This window comes from Diadema antillarum, unplaced genomic scaffold, assembly GCF_040938485.1.
Source record: "Diadema antillarum isolate AM-2024a unplaced genomic scaffold, OU_Dant_1.0 seq00000331_RagTag, whole genome shotgun sequence".
NCBI lineage: Eukaryota > Metazoa > Echinodermata > Echinoidea > Diadematoida > Diadematidae > Diadema > Diadema antillarum.
In genome coordinates, this window is record NW_027271348.1 from 496,814 (window position 1) to 509,112 (window position 12,299).

A 12,299-nucleotide genomic window follows, 5' to 3' on the forward strand; every position below is an offset into this window, starting at 1 on the left:
CACGACCCCAAACTAACTAAATTCAGGACTTCTTTTAAATTGAATGCAGTTATTTGGAACATGGTTGCCTATTCATGAATTTGAATGACCGACGAGATTCCGTCGCCAGCTTGACATGAATTTGACTGCTCATTGATGAAATGCGTGCTCCTCTCTTAAATTTGAATGCTCCGATAGTGAATTTGAATGTTCCGATAGTGAATTTGAATGCTCCGATAGTGAATTTGAATGCTCCGACAGTGAATTCGAATGCTCGGATAGTGAATTCGAATGACCGGATTTTGAATTTGATTGCTGATTCAGTGCTGCGAGCGTGGAATGCGTGAAATCGAATGCTCGGAATGGGAACTTGAATGACAAAAGTATGAAATTGACCGGGAAAACCTATATGATACCATTTTTATCGTAATTTGATATTCTTAACTAAAGTTATTCAAAAATAATCCGTCTCCTAGCAACGGGCGGCGGCCATCTTAGAAATATGCAAATTAGACGCACGCGCAACCTTTTTTCCGCTGGCGACAACCGGATTCGCAAAATAAAGGTTCTGAAGATCTTCGAACATATCGAAGACTTTTTTTCCTTTTCTTTTTTTGGTTGGGGGGGGGGGGGGGGAGGTGCACGGGGACCCTTTCTGAAGAATTTATGATGTAACCCAATATCGGCCGACATGAACCGATTTCGACGAGATTTGATCAAGAGATAGCAGTGATCATCAACAAACCCCATAAACAGAACATACGCAATTGCGCGCGGAGACATTATAACCCTTAAATATTGCTGTAAAACCTATTGAACCATATCCCCTTTGATGTCGTGTAACTTTGAAAGGAATTCGTGTGTTGGAAAGCCGTTTTCACATGATAATAGTTATGTTTGGGGAATAATTTTAGTAAAATTCAAATGTTAGCTATAAACGCATATTAAATGTATGGAAAAGAACATTATTACCGAATTCCGTATTTTTGGGGGAAAATGTTAAAAAACATAATTCCTTCCTTAATATCTCATGACAACTATTTATCCCATCAAATGGGGTATCAACTTGTAGGAAATTTAATTCTCTTTAAAATGATACAATGTTTATGGCAATTTGATATTCTTAATTAAAGTTATTCAAAAATAATCCGTCTCCTAGCAACGGGCGGCGGCCATCTTAGAAATATGCAAATTAGACGCACGCGCAACCTTTTTTTTTTCCGCTGGCGACAACCGGATTCGGAAAATACAGGTTCTGACGATCTTCGGACATATCGTAGAATTTTGTTTTAGGGGGGGGGGGGTGCACGGGGACCCTTTCTGGCTGCTAGACTAAATAAGGTTATTCCCCAGAATAGTTATTCCACCTTTTGAGAAATGGGAATAACTTTATTACGCGGAATAAGCGCAAGCAGTAGAATAACTATTCCCCGGAATAACTATTCCCCGGAATAGTTATTCCACCTTTGAGAATTCGGGCCCCTGAGTCCTAGCCCGACCAGTGTGCGGCGTACATCGCTGCATAACAGAATACGCATAGTAAGCGTAGCGCTATTCCTAGCCGATAGCCGGCCAGTAGGCCAATGCGCCGCGCCGGCGGCCCGGTGGCAAGCAGCGGCTGTTCGCTGGATGGGGCATGGCCGTCGATCGAATCGTGAATTCGGAATGGATTGATAAACCAAACCAGGACCTTGAGGTAGGAAAGTAGGCCTAAATAAAAGCTCTTCTTCGAAGGCATGCACTTATTGAGCACCCGAAAGATTGTGGTTTAATAGAATATGGAAACGATTTGTGATTTAAAATAAAACAACCCTGTCTCACATTAGTTAGTAAAACTACGTTAGATTCTTCCACCTAACGAAAGTCATTATTATATCGTGTATAGACTCTAGATCTAACGTTTGTAGACTAATCCTAGAATTGTAACGGTTAGTCAAGCTGTTTTAATATGCCCAAAACCGATCGAGGTTCTCTAGTCTAGGCCTAGATCGACCTCAGGTTTTACTCTCCTGACTACCTAGACCAGATCTACATCGAGTTCTAGGTGTAGCCTTACTTAAAATCATCGTAATTTAGTGATAAGTCTAGATGTTTCTAACAAGTTGGTGCAAATTTAATGACAGTTAATCATGTAATGTGAATTCCATTGCATTGCATTGTGTACGTATCCTGCAACTGGGCTTATCGGGCTTGCAGTTTTAGTTGCACTAAGTCGTCCTACGTACGGATCGATAGGATAGGCGTAGGCCTAGACCAATACTAGACTACCCAATACTAGACTGCAATAGACTATTTTAAAAGTGCCGTTCTCTTTGTAGGTCTAGAAAGCTAGTATAGATCATCTACAATTATTTGCGTACTAGTATTATACACGCGTGTGGTCGGCTAGCTGTATCCAGCACGCTCTGTGTGCTAGGTGTATAGGTACGCTGCCTTGTTCAGCCATCGTTAGACTCGAATTAAACTCGAAATAAACCTCCTCCTGGGTAGGTGTAATTTATACCCGATCTAGACAAAAGCTAGGCTTTACAGCAGAATACAAATTAAACCTCACACAACAGTGGGTTTAAACTTAGTGTTTTAAATCATTTTAAACTCACTTTGCAGCTGCTTAATAGACCGAAGACTGGTTTAAACTCAGTTAAATTTTTAGCAGAATACGTGCCTTATTAGTCGAGGATACTGTAGACTGTGTGTACTGAATGATGGGAGCCGATCCCAGACGCCGTGCGTTCGCGCGTGACAGCCGCGCGGCTTGAAAATCGGCTAACTTAATGAATCTAATCGAAGACACGCGACGACCGTGGGGTAGGTCACGTTGTTACAAACATGTTGAAATCGGGTAACTACGAGTTAGACGGCACGGTCACTGATACTTTACTGTAAAACGGTCTAACTCGAAGATAGCCCGTTTTGCCGTGTAAGACACCACCGATAGCACCGATCATTTATCTCTATCTTAAGATAGAAAAAGGATCAGAAATATCTAAAAAATGAAACGTTTTTGAGACAAGCCGATGTCACCAATGGAAAGAGCACCTAGAATTGACTAGATTCTGAAGTTTTCACAAAAAGTCACAATTTTCAAGATAGACCCCTTTTCCATGTGACAGCCGCTTGGGCATCGAGATCTCCCTATCCGTTGCTTCAAGGAACTGCCCAGCGAACAGAAATGGCTCGTGAAGGGGAACGGTTTGAGCGGTTGAACTATCAGCTCATTGTTCTAGGCCGAGGGTGGACAGAGCAATCCTACGACGCTGCTGAAAGGCAAACAGAGTAGTGCGAGCAGTCTGACCAAACTGCGCTCCAGAGATTGAGAGCAGTAGGGGGCCGATCAGCGCGCATTCCTCCTGAGAGACGTTGAGCTTATCTGCACGAAGTGGTAGATCGATAAGTGACGACGCGTAACCGCTAACCTTAAAGCAAACCCGCGATGCCTCTGAAAAATAGGCCAGCGTCCATTAACTGACTTTTATTCACGAGACTTTAGAGCATTGGGGGTAGAAAGCGATTCCTCCAGGGCCTTAAGTTTGGGAGAGTGCTTCTCCAGCGCTATGTACTTATCGTTCGCATCTCCCTTGACTCAAAAGGACGACCTTGCCCCGTGCGGTGCAACTGAGAGCGGGAGTTCCGTATCAAGCCGATCAAGTTCAGTATACAACTCCGCTAGAAAACAGGTGCCCGAGCTGTCTCGAGCTGTGCTACGGAATAGAAAGGGAGAGAACACGCAGTTCTAGCAAAGGATGCCTCCCCCGATGGTGCGTCGGCAGCGACGTAGGTGCTACCTAAACAGGGATATTCAGGTCGTTCTAAAAATAAAACCTAGAAAAGGAACAGGCTCATCCAAAACGGCAACAGGGGCTTGGAAAGAGGTGCAAGCACCAGGAGCTTCACAGCACAGGAGACGTCGAGGTACGGTCGCAGAAGGAATGAGGAAGAATGTCTGCTATCAGGCTGCTTTAATAGGGCGATTATAGGTGGGGTCTGGGGCTACTTAGGACACGTCAGTAGGGCGTCTTTTGTTTCTGTTCTTTTACTTTAAGAGACAGAGGGCGGCATTTAAGGAAAATGCAGTTTAAAGGCACAGGTAAGAATTTATCATGAGGCAGATTGATATTATAGAGGACATCGAAATAAGGCAGCAATTGTATAGCGGACTTCGAATTTATTATCTTTACATTAATTTTCTATTATGCGCTATAAAAGTAGCACCTATTGTTTTTTATAAATGTAAATCACGTTTAGACATAATTGAAACAATGGCAAAACAAATGAAAAATAAATGAAATTATCAGGTAATTTTCGGGCGAGAATCTGTCAGGACAGAGAATGGAATTGTTATCTTACTTTCGTATTTAGCGTGATCGCCCATTTCGGGAGGGTTGCTACCACTTCGAAACTGATGCAATCCAAAGTCTGTAATCTTCAGTACCCATCGGCTGTCCACCACGCAGTTACTTGATTTCAAGTTGCCATGGGAATGAATTTCGCTCGCATGAAGGTAGCCAAGACCCTAAAGAAAACAATAGTATTAATCTAAATGTTACTAACTCACAAAGAACATGTGAGTACATGAAAAAAAAAACCCACAGACGTTATATTCAGATCCACGTGCAATGTAGTTTCACTTACTTCCCATCAGTATTGACACAATACTTTATCATGTGTACTGTATATGCTGACTCACAACTCGTTATGCGAAATTCAAGATACAAACTTTGTGTAAGTCTTTTGCAATACCGAACTTTGAAGAGGAGTTATAATACACAGAGCAATCACTGAGAAAGAAAACAAAATGTATTTTCTTAAACTCACAAGTAACCTCGAAGCCTTTGTTGCAGTTGGTAAACAGCTGGCAACTGAGGCCTGGGGCGTGAAGAAGTAGAACATCATCTCAACATATTGTGATAGAATCATTAGTTATTTACCTTCAGTGTGTCTCCTATCAGAGACGCAATGAACATGCTATCCAGTTTCACCTCCTCGTTTTCAAGAATGTCCTGAGAAAAGAAAATTAAATTAGAAAAGTCCTGAGGAAATACAGAAGCAAAACAATGACAAAAACGTGTCTTTAAAATCCTACTTCCAGTAAAGCTGGACCAAATTTCCTTTAAGAAAATATTCCGCTATTTGTGAAAAGAAAAAGGGGATTTAAACAGTTATTCACAAATGTGTACTACTGATCAAAAATACGGTAGCGTGGAATGTTTTGCGAGATATTAAAACTGTGCACTGTCCCTTGTGCTCCAAATATTACAGGAACAACCAGGCAGATGTTATTCAAACAATTGCTATTGGTCGAAGTTTCGCAATTAATGTCTGTTTTCATTACCAAACCTACAGCTATCGTTTCATCCATGACGGGATACGTCATCGTTGAACGGAAATAAAGCAAACATAATCGTGTGTACGATTCTGTGGTCTAAGCACATTATTTCCCATACCGACAACATGAAACTTTTGCCAGCGTTTTTCTTGTCTCACTTTGCATCATGTTGACACTTTCATACTCAAGAGAAACATTTTATGGATCAAGTCTATAGTCAAAACTATCAAGGGTATGAACGTCATACTGTACAGTCACAGCACTGAAACTACCAAATACGCTGTCCATTCCAAACAAACTGTCAAATTGTACTGTGCTCTAAGTGGGAGATATTTTGTCATTATATCAGGCAAGAGATAGATGGTGAGATAAGGCTTTATATTCAGTTTGAAGTTTCTATCAGGGGTAAAGACGTCATACTGTACAGTCACAACATTGAAACTGTAACAAAAGCGTATCCATTCCAAAAAAACTCTCAAATTGTACTGTGTTGTAAGTGGGAGACATTTGTCATTAGATTTGGCATGAGATAGATAAATTAGCCCGCATGCGCAAAGAGCATGAGTGATTTTCGCAAAAGAGGGCTATGTATTCAGTTTGAAGTTTCTCCTTTTGCTATATTTCATTTATAACTGTAGCCCTAGTTTGCTCTTTCAACCATCTTCAACGACCGAAGTAAAATGCAATATAAATTGTACAGCTTTGCCGTGCATTTCCAGGCAATCTCGTTATCATGATAATAAACCATTCTCCTTGGATATCATCCATCTTGAGTAACAATAGTAACGATTATAGTAATGATAACAATAATAGCAGAAAAATAACTGATAAGAAGAATCTTATACAGCGCATAATATGTGTAATCTGTAAGCGCTTTACATACCATTCTTAAGTATATGAGTACACGATATTTAATATACCTGTTTGTACAACCACACTAACATTAAATTCCATTACGATACACAATAATAGTAATCTTACGTAGCAACAGTATTAAACACATGAGTATTAAGTTGTTTTTTGAATTGTTCAGTAGAAAGGACTTGCTTATTTAATTGAGGTGGCGGGGAGGTCCGGAGTGTTGGTTCCCCGCAGTACTTCGTATTGGCCTTTGGTGAGGTGGATATGGGGTTGTACATTTCTTGACGGGACGGGAGTGATGAGATCATATATGTAAGAGGGAGTAGCATGGTTTCATAACACCTTACAGATGCTGAGCATGATTTAATCTGAGTTTAAAATAATTTTGAGATGTACTGGGAGCCAGTACAGAATGTACCGAATGGGTGTAACATGCTCGTAGGATCAGACTCTTGTGACTACTCTAGCATCAATATTTTGAAAGCGATATGGTTTCTTGATACCTGAGTCACGAAGGTTTCCGAGAGTAGATGAAAATTGCCCTGTACTAATGTGAATATCGTTATAACTCATTTCCAGTCACACCTCTCATTATTTTTTTTTTAAACAAAATACTCTATACTCCTTTTAACTTACTACTTCTCATATCTTTGTTGGGGAAAAACAAATGCAACAAACAAAGACAAACTTGATATAAAACCTTATGTTTTTTGAAGTGTAATGGAAGATCCTTATGGTTCACATCGAAGTGTATTTTAAGTGCCACTTTATAAAACATCAATAACAGACACATAAACCATAGAAATATAACAGTAAAACTCAAATGCAATCACTTAGGAAAACAGTAGAACAGATGTTTACCTGCAAACTCCCCTTTGGGCAGTATTCCGTTATGATGCAAATATTAGGTGGATCCACACACGCTCCTATGAACTGGTTGAGATGTGGATGCCTGAGGTCTCGCATCTGAAATAAATGTAACTCACATTCAATTTTTGAACAATTTATTATCATATTTGTATAGAATATCCCTCAAAGCTACATTTGTTTGGGCCTCTGATTACGTACACATCAGTTCCCGAATGAAATTTGACAAAGGTTTCTCACGATTTGTTACTATACTTCGGACATCAATTGCGATTAGGTTCAGATATATTAGTACTATAACCCTAACTAAATGCAAAGGCGTTTGATGCTCAATGAGATTAAGTTTTCTTTCATGTTTTAATGTGTTTTATTGCATTGTTGTTCAGGCTATCCATTCCAAAAGTTCGTTAATCCGAAAATGAAAAAAGGTTTGTTAAGCCGACAACGAAAAGAAAATGCGAACAGACTAGCTCCTTCGGAATTACGAACATTTTTTCATTTTCGGATTAACGAACCTCCGGAATTACGACCCTTATTTCATTTTCGGAATAACATCCCTTCGGAATAACGAACTGTAATCGTAATATCATCTGGACTATGCAATATGTATACCATACATCACGAAAGAAACACTAAGGAACGTTTGTGGCCACACAGTGGGTGTGGAGCGGTTCCCATTTCAGGTTTGCTAATTACATAGTCCTAACCTATTCCTGCTCAGAATTACTTGAACTTATAAAGAAAACAGTACGAAGAGCTTTACTCGTCTTATCGACTTAGAAAAGCCAATGATCATTTTACCCAGACAGATAGAATGAATGACTGAGATTTCATCTACGATGGAAAGAAAGTATAGACATTTGTAGGACTAGCCTATTTGGATCAGAAATGAACAATTACAGCAACAACATTTCAGTAATTAGTCGGAGGAAAGATATGACACAACTGGGGGAGGGGTGTTTCGAAAGCTGTTCTTAAAGTTACGAACGACTTACGAAAGACTGGTGATCAGTTCTAATGTGCTATACTGATCAGAATTTCAATAATGCAGCACAAAAACTGATCACCAGTCGTTCTTTAGTCGTTCGTAACTTTAAGAAACAGCTTTATGAAACACCCCCTGACAAACCAACAGTTCGCCGCACAAATACTGGAACAATTTCTAATGGTTTCTGTTTTTTCTTTCCTATAGTATCGACAAGATGTGACTCCGGACATTGAAACAAGTGATATTTAGATGAGTTTTGTGATGAGGCACTATCAGAGACCGTTAAAGGTAGAGATAGAGGGCGCTATGATACTGGTGCCATGTTAAAATTTTGTCTCGTAAGTAGGGTTCTTCAGTACTCCATTATTTATTTTGTTGTATTTAACAGTCCTTATGTGTGTAATGTCCCACGTTCCAGCACAGCATGTATAAAAAATGAAAACTATCCTTGCTATCAGTTTTCACGTCTGCGTTCTGTGTACATTATGCACTATCGTATAGTCCCACCAAGGGGGTAGTAGGCGAACTAGGTCCTGCTCTGTTCGCTGAAATAGCTACTGAGAGGAAGCCCGCAGAAGGCCTACTGTTTCATCGGTGAGTGTACCATCAAAAAGTCGCCTACCCCGCTCAGATGTCAAATTCAGTGCCGGATATCTTTAATTATCTTAACAGTAAGTGTACCTCGCGTCACGTATTCTGTCAAGGAACTCTACCCATTACTTAACACCAAAAAAACTTCGAAGTTACTCCTAGACACAATACTCGTTACTAAGGAATAAGTTGTATACAGAGCTCTTGGATGTCGGGCAGGTTCACGCAAAACTCGAATGATCCCTAGTCATGCCTCTAACTCTAGCAATGCTCATAACAAACGCCGAAAATTGTGTCAAAAGAAAGTCAACGCGTGCAACCTAATTCAAATCAACACACAAAATCAGCAGAACCGCTTATGCACTGTCATCTTTCCTTCTCACTAATTCCAGATCTGTGAACAATAACTTAGATGAGTTCCACGCTGTCGTCCTTGGTCGAAACGTCGATGCTGCAGTCGCTACGATCTACCGATTCAAACGGTATCTATCGCTGATTTTGATGTTTTCTAAAAATCACGTCAGAAAACGAGAGGAGGTGCAATTGTCGTGTATGCCAGAGATGAACTTTGTCCACAACATCTGGATAATGCAGTTCCGGCTGACCTACAGATCGTTAGGGTTACGATCCATCAGTAAAGAGTACCATGATTAATCTCGTTTATCATGGTGGCCACAATATATCATCCACTAAAGAGCGATAAGGCGGAAATGCCCATTGATTACCTTCACTCCACAATGTAAGCGATACGCGCAAAGCATGACTTAGATATGTCCTCACTTTTGTCGGACAATGACTTCAAGCAGATAGCACGTGTACCAATCAGAGGCAACCGTACTTTGAATCAAATAATCACTAATATTCAAGAGAATTTTGAGGAACCACTGACCAAAGTGAGGGTACATAGTCAACGAAGCATCAACCACGGCCCGTTAAAAATATCAAGCGAACAAAGATCTCCCGTCCAATGAGAGACAGTGAAATCCGTGAATATGGTGCTAAAGTCGCTGATCATGACTGGTCTGACCTATTTTCCATCAGAGATGTCAACGAAATGTGTGAGCCTTTCTATTCGGAATTAACTGCAATAATCAACACATATTTCCCAACCCATATTGTGAAGCTGAACATAAACATTAAACAATGGTGACACCAGCTATTAAATCGATGACAGGGAGAAGACAAAGAGGTTTTGAAAGGACTGAGGACAAAATATATGGCGCTCTCTTCGGGACAAAATCCAGCGAGAAATCGCATCTTCTAAAGCTAATTAATACTCGAAAAGAGTTCAACATCTTAAACATTCTAGTCCATAGTTTCAGCACATAGGTAAAATTATGCCTGGACCAAGGAAATTACCGCTGATCCAGATTGACAATATCGAACTAACAGATTATAAGTCAAATGCAAAAGGAATTGACACTCAGTTCATTAATGTCGGTTTCGACATCCTGCCGCTTGATACGCTGTGCCTCCCAGCATTCCTTCCCTCCCGAGAGCCCTGCCCTCTAGTACAACCATAGGAGGTCTACCAAAAGGTCCAGCGCATTAGGCCCCGTACTGCCCCGGGATCTTGTGGAATCCCCCACCCCGCTGATCCAGATTGACAATATCGAACTAACAGATTATAAGTCAACTGCAAAAGGAATTGACACTCAGTTCATTAATGTCGGTTTCGACATCCCGCCGCTTGATACGCTGTGCCTCCCAGCATTCCTTCCCCCCCCCCCCCCCGAGAGCCCTGCCCTCTAGTACAACCATAGGAGGTCTACCAAAAGGTCCGGCGCATTAGGCTCCGTACTGCCCCGGAACCTGGTGGAATCCCCCACCCCCGCTTGGTGACGGAATTCGCATTGGAACTCAGTTCGCCACTTGCCGACATATTCAGTGCCTTTTTTTTTTTAAACAAGCGAGTGCCCCAAAACCACGGAATGGCAGTAGTTCCCACCCAACGGCCTCACCGCCATCTATCGACAATCTCAGACCAGTATCTCTAACTGATCACTTTGCGAAAGTAGCAGAGAACTTTACTGCAGGATTGACGCTTCGCGATATGCAACCTTTGATTGATAAATCGTAATTTTGGAAACCAGAAAAAAAGTTTCTACTTCTCACTTCTTGCCGTGTTTTTAGACGTACCGAAAATGGTGCATTTGAATGCTGAATTTGAATGCTGAATTACAAACACGATTGCAATTATGAGTCGAATCATGGTTCATTCACAGGACCGAAGAAGGCTTCACGGATTCTGCGATTTTGAATTTCAGAGCGAGGAGGGGAGATTTGGCTTCTTTGCAAGTTCCCATCAATCACTTTTGAGCCTTCTTTCTGGGGGAGCGAAGTCACTCTGCAACCAAATACACGATTGGAGTTCAGTTATGTTCACATGGCCGTTCCGTTGCTTATTTCCGGCAAAACGTGATAGGAAAACACTTCCGGATCGTCATTTGAAACACGATTGGAATAATGTTTCAAATCAACGTCTGTGATTCCAGATCTACACGGCAAATATGCTTAATTTGAAACACGATTTTGTACAATCAGTACAATCGTGTTTCAAATTCGCAATCTCGGCAGGTGTGCAGACTATGTTGGTCAGTTTGCTTCATGCAATGCACATGAATGCTGACAAGCACTTTCCAACGTAGTCTCTACCGATTATAGCAAGGCCTTTGATCGGATAAATCACAATCTAGCGTTACATAAGTCACTGCTTTTGAATGTTCGTGAGTGTGTGGTTTACTGGATTCGTGATTTCTTATCGAATCGCACCCAACATGTTAAATATCAGAATACATATTATGATTGGCATGAGCTCCAATCAGGAGCCCCGCAGGGCACCCGTTTTTGCCCCATCATCTTTCTGGCGATGATCAATAATAATGTATGCAGCAAAGAAATTATCCCTTGCTGGAAATAGGAGCCTCGGTGCAGTATCCACCATACCGGAAGCTGTTACACGTTTGCGTATTTGGTCCGAATAAAACTTAGTGAAACTTAACCCGGAAAAGTGTTAGTCAATGCATCAGATGTTATGATCGGAGACACAGCTTTGACCCATGTGAATGAAATCAAACTACTCGGTGAGACATTACAACAAGGTCTGAGATGGCATTATCACGTGCATGAATTGCTGAAGAAATCTAATAAGGTCCTAATAGACTCCACTTTTTGCGAGTCTTGAAGGCTTTCCGCATGTGCCTCGCTGACCTGATTGTCATCTATTGCACTTTAATTCTCCCAGTCGTGGAGTATTGCGCGGTTGTGTGGTGCTCCGGCCTAACAGTTTCCCAGATAAATGACATCGAGAGAGTACAAACACGTGTATGTCGCATCATGCTCGCAACACAATACGAGTGTCATGACCACACCCGAGTGAAATGTAATCTGCCTATTAAATGACGGTCGAATCTCCCTATGTGTAAAATTTGTCCAGAATATTGCACAGCCAGGATCTCGCCTTCATGATTTAATAAAAATGGTCGCCAGTTCCCCAGAACTGAAATTCCCAGTTTCTTCTGAAGGGTAACAATTAAAAACACTTGATAATCTGACCCTTTTTGAATGGTGCTGAATCCGAATCTGCAGGATACAACTCTTGCATCCTTGAGGGTTTGGAGATATTCAAAAAAAATTCCAATATGTACGCTTATTAATTGAAAAAAAAAACACGTAAATTGATTGTCT

At 41.0% G+C, this 12,299-nt stretch overlaps 1 protein-coding gene across 2 annotated transcripts in view; it reads right to left on the reverse strand.

Annotated features, from left to right (window-relative positions):
• Window positions 1-12,299, reverse strand: part of LOC139730740 (speract receptor-like) — a 533,152-nt gene that overhangs the window by 179,879 nt on the left and 340,974 nt on the right. For both annotated transcript variants that reach the window (XM_071641605.1, XM_071641604.1), the window contains 3 exons: window positions 7,028-7,132; window positions 4,908-4,979; window positions 4,327-4,492 (listed from right to left, as the gene is read on the reverse strand). In XM_071641605.1, the coding sequence (XP_071497706.1) occupies window positions 4,327-4,492; window positions 4,908-4,979; window positions 7,028-7,132 (343 nt within the window). The remainder of the gene's footprint in view (window positions 1-4,326; window positions 4,493-4,907; window positions 4,980-7,027; window positions 7,133-12,299) is intronic.